Here is a 20,769-nt window from a genome sequence, read left to right as displayed (position 1 = left end):
CATTTAAAAAATTTTCTACATATTCTAATAAATAAAGACCACAATCAAAATAATTTACTTGTCTTGGAATCTATTTATAAAATAAAATATTTTAATTTATTTTTATAAAAAAATAATTCTTAAAATTTAATTCTATAAATATTTTTTACTAAGGGTTAAAATGATGGTAAAGATTATTAAGTAAAATCAATGGGCTTATTATAGATATTTTATTTTTTTGTTTAATATTCTTTATCTAAAAAGAATCTTATCATATTACAATATTTTTCATCTAATAATCTAAAACTATCAAAATATAATATACATGGTTTTGTTAGGTAATTTGAATTTGACTATTATGTCTCTCCGTTAATCAATTTATTATGATTACAAACAATTATAACAGACCAATGTTCAGGCAAATTTAAAGGAAATATCAAAAAGTCTTTCGAAAATATGTCTTCTTTACACCACTTATTTTTTAATTTAAAAATTTAAAATGTATTTATTTTATATTATATATTTAATTTAATTTTATTTCATTTTTTTATATTTATTAAATTTAATTTGTTTCTTTTAATTTACTCTTTTTATGATTTCATAATTTTTTTCAAATTTTTGCTTTAATTATTCATTTGTATGTGCTTCTTCTAATTAATCATTAGGTGCAAGTTTAGATAAAAAATAAGTGTTAAAAAATAGAACTTTGTCTTTAATATCATTTTTCAACATTTCTATCTCCATAAATCTTAAAAAAAAAAAAAAAAATTGTCATATATTCATTATATTAATAATTTATAAATATTTCATCTAATTATTTTTTACTTTAAAAAAAATTTATTATTGTATCATTTAAATATTCTTTTGGTACAAGACATTTTAAATCATAATATTTAATTTCAAATTATTTTTAAATACCAGTTTATATATATGTATATGTGTACTAAAATAGTATATTATCAATGCTTTCTTCTTCAATTATATCAATTTCTTATTATCTATATAAAAAGAAAAATTAAAAAAAATGGTTGAATAAATTAATATAACATTTAATTTTTTTCTAAATTCAATAATTAAGCACGTGTTTCTTTTTTTTATTAAAAAAATAATTTCTAAAACTAATCATTTATGTTTTAGTAAAAAGAATGCTGTAAACATTAATCTTTAATTTCTTTTACGTTAAAATTAAAGTTAAAATATTTAGATGATTCTTCCTCAGTCATATTTAATATTTAAAAAATATATAAAATTTATAAATATAATTAAAAAAAATTAAATCAAAGATAAATCAAATATATAAAAATTAAATATAATAAATATAAAAATAAAATATTAGAAATTTAAGGAAATAAATAAAATTATTTTTATTATTAAATAATAATTAAATATTTATAATTCTAAAAAAATCATGATTTTATATTTAAATAAGAATATAATGTATAACGAATATATTGATATTCTTATACTATATAAGAATTATATTAATATTATTAAATATCTAAATTCAATCTAATAATAATTTAATTTTAAAATTAAATAAAATACTAAAAATATATTAGTATTTATTAAATAAACAATGCTTGCATAAAACAACAATAAAATCTAATTTAAAATTTAAAATTAGTAATATAATTGAAAAAAAAATTAAACTATATAAATATATTATTATTTCATATAAATTTAATTTTATAATTTTATATAAAATAAAAAATAAAAAGAATTGTGAAATATGAATTAGTTTTTATTTAAAATAATTTTTTTTAAATAAAATTATGTTAAAAATTATCAGAATATAAAAAAATATATTTTAATGGTTAATTATTAATAAAAATATGTTTTTATGAAAAAAAAAAAAATATTATGTCATATTAAAAGAAAATATTTTGTAAATATAAAAATATAAAGGTAAATAAGAATACAAAAATTTTATAATATTTTAATTTGATATGAATTTATTTGTTTAAAGATATTTAAAGAATCAAGTAAAAATAAGTTATAAATAAATAAATGAGACTTTAGATAATATTTGATTTGTAAAAATATAAATATTAAAAAAATAAAATAACTTCTAAAATAAATATTCAAAAAATAAAAAAAAAATGAAAATCAAAACTAAATATATAAAAACTTTTTAAAAAAAGAAAAAAAATAATTCTAGTATAAAAAATTATCTTTATATTATATTATAAAAAAAATATTAAAATATAAAATATATATATACATAATTAATTTTATATATATATATATATATATATATATATATATAAATATTTATATGTATATAAATATATTTAATAGATTAATATTTTTTTCAATATTCTTAAAAATAATTATTTAAAAGATTTTTACTTATTTCATTTTATTTGAATAGATATAAATTTACAATACTTTATTAAACTTAATTAAAAAAATAATTATATTAATATAAATAATATAATTTTCTAATTTATATTTTAATTATACATCTTAACTTTTTTATTTTATAATAATTTTTTTTTTATGATTATCTATTAATAATATAATTTTTTCGTAAAAAAAACTTTTTATCAATTAGTATTTTTAATTTTAAGCTTTTTGAATATTAAAAAATAAAAATATAGTCATATGTTAGTTTATTTGATTATTAGGATTATTAGTTAAATATAAATTTATTTATTAATTAAAATTTTTTTTTTTAAATCAAAATAAATAATATTAATAAATTTTTAAATTTATAGAAAAAATAAAATAAAAGTTACAATTTGAATTATATATAGTATTAATAAATAAAAATATTAGAATCATCTAATTTAATATAATTTATAATTGTTCTATAAGTATTTAAAATAAAAAATAAGAATAATTTTTTTAAAATATCAACTACTTTTTTTTTATACTTTTATTCTAATAGTAATATTATTAAATGTTAACTTTTTAAAAAAAAAATGTAGTGTATAAAACTTATAATACATATAATAATTTTACATTTAATAAAATCTATCTTATTTAAATTGATAATATATATATATATATAAATGAAAAAAAATATAAAAAATTTTACATATGTGTATTTACACAATTATAATATTAGCATTAAAAATAATTTATTTATTTTAAAAAATATAATAAAAACAAAAATAAAAAATAAAGAATATAGTTAAAACATATTAAATCTTTTTAAATGTCTGTTTATCAAAATGTATATAACATAAAAGAAGATAATAATATACCAGATGAACTTGACTATTAAATATAAACAAATAAAGAATTTGAGAATAATAATAATAGTTTGCAATCAAACGATATAATTTAATGTGAGTAAATACCTAATAAATTAGAAATAAATTCAAAATAATAAAGTAAGAATTAATATTATTATAATGAATCGGCAAAAGATCATATTTATTTTGATGAATTATAGAATTAAAGCACAAATTATACAAGATTAAGTAATAGATTAACTTAAGCATCATTAAAAAATGATTATTTGAGGGTATAATGCCAACTTTATTTGCCAGAAAATGATGATTATTTAGATAAAATAGAATAAAATAATTAAAAATCAGTATTTTCTAATTCAAAAAAAAATTCAATAATAATGGAAAAAAAAACTTCTTTGAAAGTAAATTAAATTTCATAAAGTGTTTAAAGTTATGTAGAAGATTAATTATTTTTATAGCACTAAAAATTTATAAACCAAAAAACCAAAACAGAGGATGAAGTAATAAATTAAAATAATATAAACCCGACACAAAGTAGTGAAGACTCTGACATAATAAAACCTACAGTAAGCTAACTTATTAAAGTAAAAGGAGATAATTCTTTGTGTGAAAGCTAAATTTAAAATATATTAAATAAATAGTAAAAAAAATCCATTTTTTTGCATAAATATTAATAAATATCATTTATGTAAGTATGGGAAAGCGTAAAAAATTTAGATCTAAATTATGAAAAGATACTTTTAGCAAAAATTAATAATGCTAAAAAAAAGGAAAATTAAAATTAATGCAAAACATAAAATATTTGTTTTTTCTTTAGACAATACTAAAAAGTTGCAAACTTATTAAACCATATAATTAAAAAATAAACCAACATTATGAAAAAGAAAAAACTAAATTATTGCTTATTCAAAGGTTTTATTCGATCCAGCGAATAATTTACATGTAAATATGGTATATTCAATTTATTGTAACTTAAAAAATACAGATTGTTGTCCTATTTACGGAAGCCACTGGAAAAGTATTGGTTTTAAAAATGAAAATCCGAAATTAAATTTCCCTTAAGTGGGAATGTTTGGTGCATTGTAAATTATTGCCTTTTTGAGTACATATAAAGATTATTTGAGAGATGTTATGCTTTATTTGAAATAATGGGATAATAAAAATATTGCTTTTAGTTAAAAAAACAAATGAATTTATGCTGTATTTTGTGTGAAATCTCTCATAATGTAATCTTGATGATGGAATAAGGATAACTTGATGAAATTATTAATAGAAATAATAGTGTGATTTTGGCTATTAATAAAGTTTATTTTGCATTTTTTTATGTCCTTTTTTAACATTTCAAAAATATTAATTGTGGATTTCTTACTATTAGTATAGCTTTCAGATAAAGTCTTGAGTTTGTTAAAAATAATACTGAATAAGCACTTAAACTTTTCAAAAATGAAATGAAATATTATTATAAAAATAAAGATTGATAATAATAAATTTAATTGTAAAAATAAGGATTTTTTTACTTCTGTTCTTTTTATTTTTTCATATTATATTAAAAATAAGATAATTAATACATAATTTAATAAACTTATAAAATATTTTGTATAAATTTTTAAAAAGAATTAAATGAATAAAAAAATTTTACATATTTATAAAAAATATATAATTTTTTTATATATTTAATATGTTTTTAATTAAATAAAAAGTTTATAATAATAATTTAAAAAATAATAAAATATTAAATATATGAGAAAACAATAATTAATAAAAAAAAAAAACACTTAATTATATATTTTATTTTAATTAGTTAATATATTTATCTATTAAAACATATTTAAAATACTTTTTATTTGATATAATAATATTATATTAAAAATTAAATAAAATTAATATATTTAAAGGTAATTTAAAATTATATATATATTATTTTATATTTTTTAATTTTTATTCATAAATCATAAAAACAAAATATAAAATTGGTTTTTATTTTTTTTTATTAAATAAATAAATTACATATTATTAGAAAATAAAATAAAAATGATGTATACACAGAAGTGGACAAAATAAATTTTTAGTTATACATTATTATTTATTTGATTTTGTACTTTAAATAAATTTTATTTAATAATAAGCTAACCTAATAAATATTAAAATATTTGTATGTTTTAATGTTTGTCATTTATATAATATATTTTTTTTCATTATTTACTTAAAATTATTATATTTTTATTATATTAAACTGTGGTATTATTTATATTCGAATTAACTTTAAAAAAGGCATATTTATTAAACTTGCAAATTTTATAATATTTATAAAAATTAGCAAAAATACTTTTAGAAAAGTCGAAATAACATGTAAGTATGCCCGAAATTTAAAAATGACATCAACATACATAGTTATTATTATTATTAAAATACTCATGACAATTTTTTTTTATTAAAATCACTGGAAATCAAAATAAATTATTTCTACATTTTATCCTTTTGCATTTTATAGCAAAATTCAAATAATTTTGAAAAAAAATTAATTATTTTTTAGTTTTTATATAAATAATTTCATTAAAAAATACATATTTTGAATTATTATTATTCTTTCTAAAAAATGAAAAAAATATGCTTATAAAAGAGTAATAAAAATACATGGAATGTAAATTTTGTAAAAATGTTTAATGTAAATTATATTTATAATATAAAAAAAATTGAATAAAATATCTTATATACATAAAATTTATGGATATTTTAATAAAATAAATAATATTATAATGAATATTTAAAAATAAATATGTAAAATATTATTATATTTAATATATTTATTATAATATTTATATTATCTATATTAATAATAAAAAAAATAATAAATAATAATTAAAAATTTTTTATGTATTATAACATGATGTCAAGTATATATTTAAAAATCAATAATAATTATAATGTTTATAAATTTAAATTTAATAAGTAAATTAAGTTTATATAAATATTTTTATATTAATATATAATTATTAGTAAATATAATTAATAAAGTTAATTTTTATAATAAAATATCAATATTTAGAAATTTCAATACTTAGTTTATATAACAAATCTTCAGCCGATTGAAGATTTTTAATTTCTCTGTTTTGTATTTTAAATTTATTAATTAGGTTTGAAATTATATTAATTTAATTACCAACTTCATAATCAAGGAATTAAAAGTCAAAGTCTTAATTTCTTTCAGTTTCTTTATTTTTAGATTCTTTATTATGCGCGTTAGAACTATTATTTTTGAGCATTTGATCTTCTTAAGTTGAAACAAGAGTAACATCATCTTCTTAAGAATAAACAGAAATAACAGATTACTTTAAATCTTATTAAAAAATAAATTGGCTTTCTTCATTATCAGAAATCAATTCAATATCACTTGAAATCATTATAAAACCTTCTCTTTATAAAAAATTTTAAGTGTATTTATTTAAATTGTTATCACAATAAAGCTAAAAATTTATTATTTTATTTTTTATTTTCATTTATAGGTTATTATATAGTTAATGAGATGGATAGAGTGTCTATTATTCAAAATTTATATTAAAATCAAGTTTATATTGAGTTTTTAAATTATGCTTTTATTTAAAAAATGGAGTTTGGTTTATTAAGTTTTTTAATGTCTTTTCAAATATTTCTAAATCTATTTAATCTTATTGTCCTTTTATGAATTTTTCATTTTTTAATGTAAATTACCATTATTCAATACATATTGAATTTTATAACTTGCTATTTTACTTAGGTATTAAGAAGAATTATATCGAAAAAAAAATAGATTTTGTTAACAAATCTGCTTATAATAAATATTTTTCGGATTTAGAATTAAAGTTTATTAAAAACATTTAGGATTTTCGCTTTATTTTAGATGATTTTTGTAAGTCAAAGTGTAACTAAAATATTTTTAAGCTATTTTTTTTGAGGATTTTAAATACTTTTTAATTACTAGATATACTCATTTTTTTTATTAATATTATTATTAATAATTTTTTTGTTTAATATATATATTTTTTTTTAGTAATTTGAAAAAAAAAAATTTAAATTATAGGCTCACCTTTTTTACTATATAATTAACAAAGAAAACATAATTAAAGAGAAGTTATGAATATATAAGAACTAAAATTATAATATTTTTATTCAATATATATATATAAATAATTAATACATATTTAAATAAATATATTTAATATTAATATTTGATTTTTATTTTATATTAATTATATATAAATAGGAATATAAATAAAATATTTTTTTTTATTATACTTATTTATTAACATTATTTGTCTATAAAAATTATAATTTATATATTTTTATTTTATTATAAATTTTAAAAAGCAAAACAAATATCTAAAATTTATAATCATATCATAAAATAAACATATTTATTAAAATATACTATTTGTACATTTTTTTTATATTTTCTTTTAATTTTGTATTAATAACTAAATTCAAAATATTTAAAATTGAAATTTTATATATTTAGATATTTATATAATATAAATTTACTTATTTAATTTTTCTTATTTATATGGAAAAAATATTATTTATCTTATTATTATAATATTTTATTTTTTCTTAAAATATTTTTTACCATTAAAATCTTAAAAAGTAATTGAAATTTATGATTATTTTATAAAATATTAAAAATATAATAAATAATAAAATATATTTTTATTATTTAATCTGTTTATATATATAAATTTGACCATTTTATTTTTTATTATTATATAAATTTTAATATATTATTCTTTTTTTCTAATATTTTGAATTTGCTGATATAAATAAAGTTAAGCATAAAATGCTTAACTTAAAAAATAATTATTAAAATCATGTTTAAATTCAAAAATACATCATTTATTAATAATAATTTCAATTTTCTAAAAATATATATTTGTTTATTAAATTATATAAGAAAAGCTAATATAAATTTTATATAAAAATATTTAATTTATCACTTAAAAAAATAACAATTATATATGAAATTAGTAATATATAAACATTATATAATTATTAATAATTTTTTATTTATAAATTATTGAAATTATTTTATTAATAATATTTAAATATTTTAATTTAAGTATTTCGTAAAGAGACAATAACATATAACTTTTTAAATATAGAATACTAGGAGTGTGAGGGATAAATTTTAATATCTTTCTTTAAAAAATATTTAATAATTAAAACAAAAATAAAATAATATATACAAATAAAAATGTAGAAATCTATTATTTGATTTTATAAAAAATAAAAATACTGTTTTAATTTTATTATATAAAGTAAAATATACAATATTATTTAAATATTTATTATACAAAAATACTCCTATTATGATATATTTATTTTATAAAATATAAAATAATTATAAATTCTAGAATTATAATATTTAAATATAAGCCAGTTATGTTTGCTTTTAATAGATTTATAATAAAAAAAAAGTAGAAACACATGCATAAAATATCATAAATATTATTTTAGAACATCAAAAATTTTTTTAATGTAAATATTATTTTTTATATGTTATTAACTTAAAAAATACAATTATGTCTTTATAAAATTTAATCATAATCATATTGATAGCTAATTATGATTATGATTTTTTTATTATGTATAACTTAATAAATACATAAACCAAATGAAAAAGTTTAGGATATAAAGGTTTCTTTATTTTAAACATAAAAAGGACAAAAAAATATTTAAATTTATGTAATGTAATTAAAAGCTATTAAATAATTTTATAACTATATTTTATTTTATTTAAACAAAAACAATATTTATTTATAATTATTCGAAAATTAACAAATAAATTCGCTTAACAAAAGATTATTAAAACTATTTACTCTTTATCTATTATTTTAAAAATAAAAAAATTGAGTTTTATATAAAAATTAAAGCTCAGCATATAATTTAAAAATATTATAGAAAATTAATTAATTAAGTTTAAAATAATTAAATAAAAAAAAATTAAAGACGAAAAAAATAAATTTTATATTAACTTAAGAATTTCAAAGAAAATAATTAAATTATTTATTTTATTGCAAATAAAATAAAACAAAAAAACAAAAAAAAAAACAAAAAAATTAAATTAAAAATATATACAAAAAATTAATATAAAAATAAAATTAATAAAAAGAAAAATTTATAAATTTTAAAATGATTTGAAAAATAATAAATTCGAATAAAAAATAACTTTTATTTATATGTACTACCAAAATTTTATTGAATTTAAAAGAAATTTAAATAATAAGAAATAAATATCAGTAAAGAACTGATATATAGAGTTTATTGACGAATATAGTTTATAAAAAATATATTTTTAATTTTAAGATATTTATAATAAATAAGAATATACTTTTATATGTTTTAAGTATGTATAAATAAATAAATAAATAAATTAAAATTGCATATTATAAATTTATGATATTATTGTGTTATAAAAAAATTGTTTTTAAAAATAACTTTATATTTTAAATTCTAAACATATAAATTTGATAATAGTTTTTTATATTAAATATCTAAATAATGAATTTTACTAATTTATTATTATAAAATGTTTTATATATTCTTCGTTAGTTTTATATTTTTTATATTTTGTAAAATTAAATAAAAAACTAAAAATATTTACAATATAAAAATCAAATATTAAAAAGAAAAATATTTTTATTAAATATTTATAATTTTTCTTATATAAAATATTATAATAATTTTTATAGAATTCATTAATTTTCATTAAATATATAAAATTTTATTTTTTAAATAATTTTTTTAAGTTTTAATAAATATTAAATATGCATTATAAATTTTTTTTTAATTTATTGATCTATTTTAGAAATTTATTTATTTTTTTCAAAAATTTAAGTTGAGAAAGTATAGTTTCTTTAAAAAGATTTAAAAAATATATTAGATAAATTTTATTTACTAATTATTTTTTAATTTCATTTACGAAAAAAAAATTAAGTAAAATTTTCTAGAATAGTAGTAAAATAAAAAATAGATAATATTATTCTATGGAGAGAAATTATATAGCTTTCTCTTTTTTGATTATTTTTATATTTATAATTAATAATTATAAAATATTCTTAAATTAATATATTTATAAATATTTTTATATATTTTTATATATTTAAATATATTTAAATTTATTTATATCATTAGTTTTATTATATTTATTTTATTATTTTTGTAATATTTATATATAATATGAATTAATATTTATTATTATTGTAATAAATATTTTTAAATTTAATATTTATATGTATATTATTAATTAAATAAAAAAATTTTTGTTAATTATATTATATATCTTTGCATTATTAAATATAACAAACAAAAAACAAAAATGATATCTAAATAATTTTAATTTTTTGAAATGTAAAGTAAAAATTAAATTAGAAAATATTTGTTCAGTGAAAAAAATTAATAATGGAAATAATTATCATTAAAATTAAAAAAATTAAGATAACAATAAGCTATAAAAGAAAAACATATAGATAAAAATAATTTTTAATAAATATTAAAAGAAAAAGAAAAAATGTATAACAAATATAAATCATATTAAGATTAAAAATTAAATGATATACCCCAAAATCTTATAATAAAAAACTTAGTTTATCCGAAAACTAATTCTAATATATTATTATTAGGAGTAGAAAAAAGAAATTTATTACATGCTTCATTTGTAAATGGTAAAAAAATAAAATAATTAAATATAAATATAAATATAAAAATAAATAAATAAATAAATAAATAAATAAATAAATAAATAAATAAATAAATAAATAAATTATATTTTTATGTAATAGATTGTATAAAATTTTTAAAACCTTAATCTATTACAACATAAATACCTTGCGATATGCCTTATTTTATACGAACCAAAATTGATTTTTAAATAGCATGGTAAAAATTTGTTAAAGGAAAATTTGAATATAAGTTTTATTTAAATCCTAATCCAACTACTATTTATGATATATTACTAAACCAAGACAAAATATAAGAATTAGTAACCGGAAGTTTTTTGAATAGTTAAGATAGATTTGAATTAGGAAGTTTATTTATATATACAAACAATAAAGTTTTTAATCAATTTGAAGTTGATGTTTTCTTAACACCTTTACTTTATTTATATAATAATCCTCATATTTAATGTAATTTAATTTTTAATGATTTCCCTTAACTTAAATATAGAGAGTTTGTTAATAAAAATATTGATTTGAAAGAACTTAAAGAAATTTATTCTTAACTTAAACTTTTTTAAGAATAATAATAATAAATTTTAAAAGATTAAAGTCACAAATAGTATTAAAAATTAAGACAAAATATAAGATTTGATCCGTTTTTGCTCAAGGCTGAACTATTTATTTAACCAAAAATATAATATATTTCTGAATGTATAAGAAATTCTTGCTATACCTCTTAAAATATAATTTCTTTAGTGGATAGGCATTATTGTGATTAAATAGAAGAATATTGGTAAAATAAAATGGGCAAAAATCCTTAAAATTTATAAAATTTTTTAGATGAAAAATTTTTTTTTATTAATTAAAAAAATGTGAAAAATCACACATAAATTTAAAGCAATTATTTTATTTTATTTTTTATTTATTTAATTTGTTTTTTTAATAAATAAAAAGATTAGCCAACTTTTCATCTTGAATAAGGCATATAAGGATTTTAAAATGTTTAAGTTAAAGATTCTTATTTAGAATATTTAGAAAAGCATGTTTTATTAGATTTAATGTTAGATCATGAACTAAAGGAATATTTTGTAGCTCATAAAATTTTTCCATATCTTGGGGATACATATTTAGGATAAAAAACTATGATTTAATAAATTTTTATTATTTTAGATCATTTTTATTATACCCATTCTAAGAATTCTAAAGATTTAGAACCCTAATCTTTATAAGAAAGAATGATGCATGGAATTCCAAATGAATTTTAAAAATAGGAATAATAAAATAATTAAAAATAAAAATGATATATAAATAATTAATTATAATTTTTTACATATTTTTTGTTATTTTAAACATGAAAATTTAAATTTTTTTGCAAAAAATAATTAATAGCATTTATATAATTTTAAATTTATAAATTTTATTTATTATTTATATCTATATAGATTTCAAATAATTTATTAAATATAATCTAATAATATAAAAAATAAACTATATTTCTTTTAATAAACTAAATAACCTAAAATAAAAAATACATATTTTCATAATAAACAATTATTTATTTTAATAATAAAAACTGATTATTTATTTAATTAAAAAATTTATTCTAAAAATCGTTACATAATATATTTTTATTTTGTTTGTTTGTTTTGTTTTTCCATAAAATTAATTTTAAATATAATTTTATAAGCTATTTCAAACTTATATACAAATATTGAATATTTATTTAATTAAGAAAAAATACAATCTTACTAAATTTAAGTTAAATTTTAAATTTATTATATTATTGGCCTTAAGTAGAAATAAATGAATTATTTGTAATTTTTTTATGTAACAAATTAAAATATATCCAATTAAAAAAGGGTCGTCTACGAAGTAACATTAATATAAAATTCATGTTAAAAATCTTTAATTTTATACTCTTCTTAATTAATTTTAATTCTATGAAAATGCTTTCTCAAACAAATTATTAAAATAAGCCTTGTAAGAGTCTTTTATTTTATAATTTTTTTTGAAAATCAATATTTTTTTATCTATAATAGAGCACAGAGCACAGATTATAATAAATTAAAATATAAATTTAGTCTTTTTACTTATAAAAATTTTATATTACAAATTGTTTTAAAAATATTATAATTTGCTTTACAAATTAAATTTATATTTTTATTAACTAAATTAGTTTCTGACAAAATTCGGAGCAGTAAGTTCTAATTAATTTATATCATTATATATAAATATGTCATATTTTATATTAAAAGTAGAAATAATTTATAAATTAAGTACTTAGAATTAAAAATAAAATTGAAGTAAAAATTAAATAAATTTTTTTCATATTCTTTTTATAGATATTATATTTTAAAATCTTTATTCTTTTTATAGATATTATATTTTAAAATCTTAATTACTTTGATTAGAATTGAAAATAAATATGACCTGTTAAGTCAAGGATATTGAAAAAAAAATTAATATTTCTAAATTAAAAAAAAACTGAATTTAAAATTTCAAAAATGTAAAATTTATAATAAGAATAAAAAGATGAAATAAAATGTTATGCTGCTTTAAAATTAGTAATATTTTCCTAATTTTTTATTTAAACTTGAGTAAATTTGTACTCTAAAAAAAACAAAAAAATTATAAAAACTAATATTTTAAGTGAGTCATTACTTTTGGGGTTAAATATTTTCAAATGTTACTTTTTATCTAATTTTCTTTAATCACAGTGCTTTTTTTTGTTTAATTAAAAAAAGATTCAAACAAATCAATAGTAAGAGTTAAAATATTTATAGACAAATAATCTTTTAAATTATGACTCCCGAACCTATAGTCTCAGTTATATTCATTTATTCTCATTATAGAATTTAAAAATATAATATATCTATAAAAATTAACTTAACAAATAATAACGGAAAGAAAGGATTTTTAATAATTGGTCTTAAGTACATTAGAAAAATAAAATAATATGCTTAATTTAATTTAGAACTATAAAAAAGTTTATTATCTTATTTATACCTATTTAGTTTTTAATTACTTTAATTATAAAGACATAAAATATTTTTAAAGTTGTATTTTAATTTTATTTTTTAATAAAAATTATATATAGTAAAATAATAATATAAATTTGAATTAATAAAGATTAAAAATATAATAAAATTATTATTTAAATCAAAAAACAACAATAAAATTATTTCTATATAAATATATATTAGAATATATGAAAAAATAAATATTGTATATATTATATATGAATAAAAAAGCAAATCTAGTTTTATTAATTTATATAAAAGTAATATATATCTTAGTTTTTATATTAAGATATTATATAATAATAAAAAAAGATAATGCTTATTTATAATTAAAAATAATTTAAAAATTAAAAAGAAAAATATAATTAAAAAATTTTAATAATAATATAATAAATCTTATAAATAAAAATAGAAAATGTATATATATTTAATCATTTTCAATATTCTCATTGTTTCATTTTATTGAAATCACCTTTAACGACTTCAGGTATTTCAAGTTTTACATTAATAATTCTTTCAATAAGCATATCAATAACTTTTCCCTTGTTCTATTCATAATCTTAGTTAATTTTTTTATGTCATTTTCAGTTTATTTTAATAAATTATCATGATCAGAAGTATTTCCGAATTTCTAAATAATAAGATAAAATAAAATATATTATATTTCTTACAGCTTTAACGTCTTCATTAAATTTCTATTCCATTTCCTACCTGAATTTATTGATTTCCTAATCTGCAGCAGAACGCGCTTATTTAAGTTTTTTTTCTCTTTATTATTATTAAATATTAATTAAAAATTTTTAAATTTTAGTTTTAATAAACCTTTCTTTTTAAGCATTTTAAATAATACTATTAGCTTTTTCTTCTGCCCTAAGAAGTGCTTCGACTGCCCAATTATTTCCTCCGATTTCTGCCATTATATTATATTATTATATTTTTTTTTTTTATTAATAATAATATTTTTTATTTGTATTTTATTATTATTTTTTTCTCTTTATACCTTATTTTTATTTATGCTTAAATATTTTTTGCTTTTTATTTATATAAAAAATAAAATATATATATATATGTATATATTTAAATGAGTATAATTTATATATTCATTTAAATATAGATATTAATATAATTAAGAAAAAAATATTATTTAAAAAATTAAAATGAATTAATATATAAAAATAATAAAATCCATTTTTTCATCATATATTTTCTTTAAACTAACTGTTCCATTTTAGCGTTTTTCTTAATTTTTAAACATAATCAAATTAATTTTATTTAATATCTTAATTATTAATTACTAATATATATTGAATAAATAAATTTATATAATTTAAATAAAGAATACTTAAAACATCGAACTAAGATTAAGTAATTTCTATTTCTTCACCAGCTTTAAGAATAAATTAAAAAAAACCATCTCTAGAAACGTTTCCGAAATTTCTGCTTTAGTTAGAAACCTTTTATAATTCAAAAACAATTATAATATTATATATTTATATTGTAAAATTTATTTTTGATTTTATCAAATTTATTTTACTAATTGAAATATAATTAATTAAATTTAATATTTATAATAGTGTTTTTTTATTTATAAATCTAATCAAAATAAATATATTAATAATAAACGAGGCGAAAATAAAAGACTTATAAGTTTTTAAATACATATACCTTAAATTTTATTTTCATTTAAGGAGAAACAATAATAGGTCTAAAAGATAAAGAGTGAGGACAAACAGGTACAATAATGAGAGAACTAACATCATTATGGATAATAGGGCCTCCTGCACTTAATGAATAAGCAGTAGAGCCTGTAGGAGTAGAAATAATTAATCCATCTCCTTTAACATCAGTAAGAAATATATTATTTATAAAAATTTATAAAGTAATGCAAGACCCTTTATAAATTATATTTTCTTTTTTTTAAAAAAAAACCTTGTTCAGATCTTAAAATTATGAATTCATTTATTGCATTTGTTTTATTGGAACATATTTCACCTCCTTAATATTTTTAAGATTAAATTCTTAATTTTCTTTAAACATAAATAAATTAGTTATGTTTAATTTTTTAAAAAAGCAAATCTAATTATTCTTGTAGTTATTAAATTTTATATACACACATAAACCCTAAAGTTCCTCCTTAAATAGATAATATTGGAGGAGTACTTCTATTTTAAAATTTATTTACTACATACATTATTGTACCATCTCCTCCATAACTTATTACTAAATCAATTTCGTTTTCGTGTTAATTATCAACAAAAGTTTTTATTTTATATTTTTCTTCTTTTATATTTTATACATTATTTTATAATTTTTAATCTATATATAAATAGATATCTAATAGATACTTTTCTGCTTATCTTTTAATTTTATTAAAAATAAAAAATTGTTAATTTTACTTAAATATTTGATCAATTACATCTTTTAATTTTTTATATTCTGGTTTACATGCAAAAAGTATTGTATAAGATTGCTTATTTTATAATTTAATTTAATTTAGATTCTATATTTATTTGTTATGGCTTATATTTTCAACCATGATTTAGTCATTTAGTTATTATAATCTTTCCATTTTTTTTATAAGTAAATTTAATTTCTAAATCAATATAAAAATATTGTTTTATTTATAAAAAACTGATACTTCTAAATAATTTTATATTATTTTTTATTTATTTAAATAAAAAAATAAAATTAAAATAGTAATAATAATATTTTCTGTATTTTTTAATTTATTAACTAAATATTTAAAATAAAATAATGAAGAAATAAAGAAATAAAGAAATTAAATTCAATAATTATTATGATATAAAATAATAAATTTTATTTTTTTGTTTTTTATTTTTCTGAAAAATAAATTAGTTCACACTTTAACCCGAATAAATAATATATTTTATTTTTATTTTAATTAATTCTATATCGTTAAAAATAAAAAGTTTATTTTAGTTTTTGAATTTTATATGCCCTAAAGTAAACTATTTAATATATAATTAGTTTTATCACTTTATATTATGAAATAATATGAGTAAAATTAATATTTTTAATTTATTTGTAAAAATAAGAAACAAAAATTATGAATCCATAAACTTTTATTTTTATACAATATAAATTTTATGAATAAATAATTAGGTGTAATTGTAAATATTCCAAAAATTAAATCTGCATAAAAAATTATATGCAATATTAATAAGTAATAAAAAATATCTATAAACGAAAACTTTTAAATAACAATTATTTTAATGCAATTTATTAAATATTATATTATCTCATTTTATAACTAAGTATTCATATAAAATATTATTTAATTATGAAATTAATTATCAAATAAAATCTTTATTACAATTTAATATATATAATTTTAAAAAAATAACATAAATTGCTATTAAATATAAAAATATAACAAAAAAGATATTAAAAAAAATAAAATATGTTATATTAAAAAGCATCTAGATAAATACCCATTCGATTTTTAAAATACAAACATCTTAAACTATTTTCTTGGAAACAAAAAATTTAGCCACATACATAACACATTCATGATGAGCATTGTAATCATAACTATCAACATAATCAGACTCATATAAATGAAGATTCAAAAAAATAAATAAATAATTTTAATAAAGCTTAAGTTTAAAATTAATAAGATAAAACTCAATAATAATAAGAGATTTAATTATCAAAATAATAATTAGAATACTAAAGAGGATTAGAATATTTCATGAAAGGAAAATACAGGATTTCTCATGAATTTTTTTTAAGAAGTTTAGAAAATATTAAAAAATAATAATAAGTTGATAATTAGGATTATGTATTAGTCTTAAAAAAGTATTTATAAAAACATAAAAAAAATATATTTTTTATTAGATTAGTTTAAAATGAAATATTATTAAAGAGATTTAATGATGCAGAAAATAATTTAGAATAAATAATAAAAATAAATTAAAATACATAAAATAATAATAGTTTAGTTTATAAAGAATATAACAACTTATTTGTCTATTGTTTAAAATATAATTTAAATAAAGTACATTTTATTTATATTTCTATATATCATATTGAATAAAATAATATTTAGGCTATATTGTTAGGAAAAGCTCTTCTAAGTGAAAATGAAAGAAAAAAAATTCCTCCTTAATATTAAAATTTATTTACTTTTAATTTAGGAGTAAAAAATATAATTTAAAAATTATTTAATACTATTTTATTAATTAAATAAAGACTGCTTATTTGTTAAAAGGCAATTTCGTGGATTCGAAACAAAGATTAAGGGAATGCATTACATCTAATCCTAATATTTTATTAAAAGGACAAGCTTTAAATAATTTAGCTGTTGCTTCTTGGTGGCATAAAAATCCTAATTATTAAGATAGTGAAATAAAAGATGAAAATGGTCCTTATCCATCTTTAAAATAGCAATTAGAAAAAAAAATGGAGATTAATTATAGTATGGAATAAATATAAAACGATTATAATAATGTTATTAATTTGCTTAAAAAATCTATTTGGTATATTGAAAATGTAGATTAAATAAAAGAACTTTCAATTTAAACTTAATTTAAATAGTTGCTTAATTAAGACTAGATTGTTCCTTAAGATTTTTAGAAAATAGTAACTTTTAAATTTATATATATTTTATTTTAATTTAAAATAAAGCAACATAATAATCATAATATATTAAGTAAAAATAATCAGGAACTCCATTATTTAACATATATGAGTTTTTAATTTTTAATAAACCTCAATTAGTTTAAGTAAGAATGTTTAATATATTTTATTTTTTTATAATAATATAAATATTTAACAATAAATATTTTTTTATTATTGTTTTCATATTATTTATAGGTTTATTTTTTTAATTTATATTTTTATTAATTTATTAGGAGTCATAATTTTGGTTTAAGTAAAGCCTTAAATTTTATGAATCAGTTGATCCATACAACATGGCTAAATGCGTTTTGATGCTTGGAATATTTCTTAGTAAATCAAAAGAGGTAATTATAATTATTACTTTATCTAAAAATAATTATAACAGATTAGTAAAGCTGAATAAATGTTTAAATCTGTATTAGACATGATAGGAGATGTATATTAGTTAAATTTTATTATATTTAATTATTTATAATATTATTCGAATGAAGATTATAATAAAGTTTATTGTTTATAAATTTATGGAAATATGCTTCTATAAAATCAAGATAGAAAATAGGAAGGAGAAAGTAATCAATATAAATAAAAATATATTTATTTATCTAAAATAAAGAATTAATCCAATAAGCAAAAGATTTAGCTTAAATAATGCCTTTTTGGTTTAATAAATTGGATTACGTTTAAATACCTAAAATGGAGATGTGAAAAAAATAATAATATATTAATAAAAAGAATCAAATAATCTTTTTTCATTTATTTAATTAAAAAAAATAAACAATAAAACTGTTTTTTTTATAAAAAATAAATTTACTATACTATACTATACTTTTATTTTATTTTAAAATAAGAAACTTTTATAAACAAATATATAGATTTTATAGATATTATTTTTTCAAACAGGCATTAAACCATCTCCAATATCAACAGCATTCCAATCATCATCATTATTTTAATGTTATTACGATTAAACATTATATTTTTAATTTATAACCCTTCTATATTATTAAATATTTTTTTTTAGTTATATCTTTTTTATAAAAAACCTTGTATTCTATGTAACATCAATTTCAGCGTTTTCATTTACTTAGGCATATTATCCAACATTATTCTAATTTCCATAAGCTTAATGTTCTTGCTAAAAATAATAATTTAATAAATATATTTCTTTTAGATTTTTTAAATTATAATACAATAACTTTATAATCAACAGCCTAATCTTCTGCTTCTAATTTTCTTAATTCAGAAGCATATTAATCATAAGGTAATTACATTTCTTTACAAAGCTATGTAAGGAATTTCAAACCTACAAAAAAAATTGCAATAATTATATATTATTTGTCCAAATTTTTTATTTATTTATATGTAATTTTTTTAAAAAAACTCTATCCAAAAAAATATTGATAACATCATTTTTTTTTCGATTGAGTTTTAAAAAATTACAGTAAAAAAAATGAAAAAAATAGTATGAGCAAGTAATAATTATTGTATTTACATTCAATATTTTTAGGTTCTTCTTGGTATATTTCTTCATATATTTTAAGAGCTTTTTAAAGAGAAGACATTCTCCTATAGCAAGAAGCAACCATTAATCTCCATTTAATTTCCTTAGATTGAATTTAAGAAGCTCTTTCAAAAAAATGACAGGCTCTTTCATAAAGTTCTTATTTAACATAATAAATACCTAACCATCCTATAGTTTCAATATTAGTAGGAAGATATTTATAGGACTCAGAATAATAATGTAAAGCTTAATTATCATCATCTTCCTAAAAAATAATTAACAAAACATAAAAAAAAAATATTAAAAATGTAAAATAAGTTACCCTAGCAAAAATATTTCCTACACGAGCCAAAATATTAGGATCAGAAGGCACTTTAGTCAATAGAACCTAATACCATTTTAAAGCTTATTTAGTATTTCCCATTAATTCATGTATACTGCCCATTTAATAGACAACTTCAGGTGTAGAAATAATAGTTTATAATTTTTCTAAAGCCTATATGCAATTTAATTTTTATTTTGAAAAATTAAAAATAATACTTATAAAGCTTCAGCAAACATATTAAGTTTTTTGTTAACAAAAGCCAAATTGTATAAAGCTTCAATGCAATCTGCTTCAACACCAATAGCTTCTAGAAATTATTCTTTTGCTCTTAAGAATTCATTTTTTGCAAACATACAGTTGCCTCTGTTTACTAATGCTTTAGGGTTAAATCTATCAAAATTAATAGCTATATCTGCAT

General features: G+C 14.5%; 2 protein-coding genes across 2 annotated transcripts, besides 27 other annotated features; one reads left to right on the top strand and one right to left on the bottom strand. All coding sequences in view use genetic code 6, as the record gives it.

Moving 5' to 3' along the window:
• Positions 1-456: 456 nt before the first annotated feature.
• Positions 457-548: a microsatellite.
• Positions 549-1,231: 683 nt separating this feature from the next.
• Positions 1,232-1,314: a microsatellite.
• Positions 1,247-1,296: a microsatellite.
• Positions 1,315-2,014: 700 nt separating the features above from the next.
• Positions 2,015-2,072: a microsatellite.
• Positions 2,015-2,073: a microsatellite.
• A 98-nt stretch (positions 2,074-2,171) lies between these two features.
• Positions 2,172-2,270: a microsatellite.
• Positions 2,212-2,270: a microsatellite.
• A 3,691-nt stretch (positions 2,271-5,961) lies between these two features.
• Positions 5,962-6,004: a microsatellite.
• A 106-nt stretch (positions 6,005-6,110) lies between these two features.
• Positions 6,111-6,147: a microsatellite.
• A 2,040-nt stretch (positions 6,148-8,187) lies between these two features.
• Positions 8,188-8,264: a microsatellite.
• A 964-nt stretch (positions 8,265-9,228) lies between these two features.
• Positions 9,229-9,265: a microsatellite.
• Positions 9,229-9,307: a microsatellite.
• Positions 9,234-9,277: a microsatellite.
• Positions 9,276-9,313: a microsatellite.
• Positions 9,314-9,840: 527 nt separating this feature from the next.
• Positions 9,841-9,897: a microsatellite.
• A 372-nt stretch (positions 9,898-10,269) lies between these two features.
• Positions 10,270-10,320: a microsatellite.
• Positions 10,272-10,331: a microsatellite.
• A 37-nt stretch (positions 10,332-10,368) lies between these two features.
• Positions 10,369-10,421: a microsatellite.
• A 450-nt stretch (positions 10,422-10,871) lies between these two features.
• Positions 10,872-10,969: a microsatellite.
• Positions 10,889-10,918: a microsatellite.
• A 796-nt stretch (positions 10,970-11,765) lies between the features above and the next one.
• Positions 11,766-11,806: a microsatellite.
• A 448-nt stretch (positions 11,807-12,254) lies between these two features.
• Positions 12,255-12,284: a microsatellite.
• A 683-nt stretch (positions 12,285-12,967) lies between these two features.
• Positions 12,968-13,011: a microsatellite.
• A 181-nt stretch (positions 13,012-13,192) lies between these two features.
• Positions 13,193-13,260: a microsatellite.
• Positions 13,261-14,805: 1,545 nt separating this feature from the next.
• Positions 14,806-14,874: a microsatellite.
• Positions 14,875-15,080: 206 nt separating this feature from the next.
• IMG5_120520 (hypothetical protein) lies at positions 15,081-16,302 on the bottom strand (the record flags this gene model as incomplete). Its single annotated transcript, XM_004032485.1, has 4 exons — positions 15,081-15,178; positions 15,227-15,338; positions 15,544-15,719; positions 16,281-16,302. 4 exons carry the CDS (start codon positions 16,300-16,302, stop codon positions 15,081-15,083), a joined length of 408 nt encoding a protein of 135 aa, XP_004032533.1.
• A 597-nt stretch (positions 16,303-16,899) lies between these two features.
• Positions 16,900-18,869, top strand: IMG5_120510 (hypothetical protein; the record flags this gene model as incomplete). Its single annotated transcript, XM_004032484.1, has 8 exons — positions 16,900-16,903; positions 17,571-17,703; positions 17,842-17,902; positions 17,954-18,043; positions 18,097-18,322; positions 18,442-18,486; positions 18,532-18,629; positions 18,759-18,869. Coding segments are annotated over 8 exons (768 nt in total), but the record flags the coding sequence as incomplete, so codon positions are not given.
• Positions 17,787-17,839: a microsatellite.
• Positions 18,724-18,755: a microsatellite.
• Positions 18,870-20,769: the final 1,900 nt, after the last annotated feature.

This window comes from Ichthyophthirius multifiliis (genome assembly GCF_000220395.1).
Source record: "Ichthyophthirius multifiliis unplaced genomic scaffold scaff_1120509250964, whole genome shotgun sequence".
Taxonomy (NCBI): domain Eukaryota; phylum Ciliophora; class Oligohymenophorea; order Hymenostomatida; genus Ichthyophthirius; species Ichthyophthirius multifiliis.
This window is presented reverse-complemented; position numbering and strand designations above follow the sequence as displayed.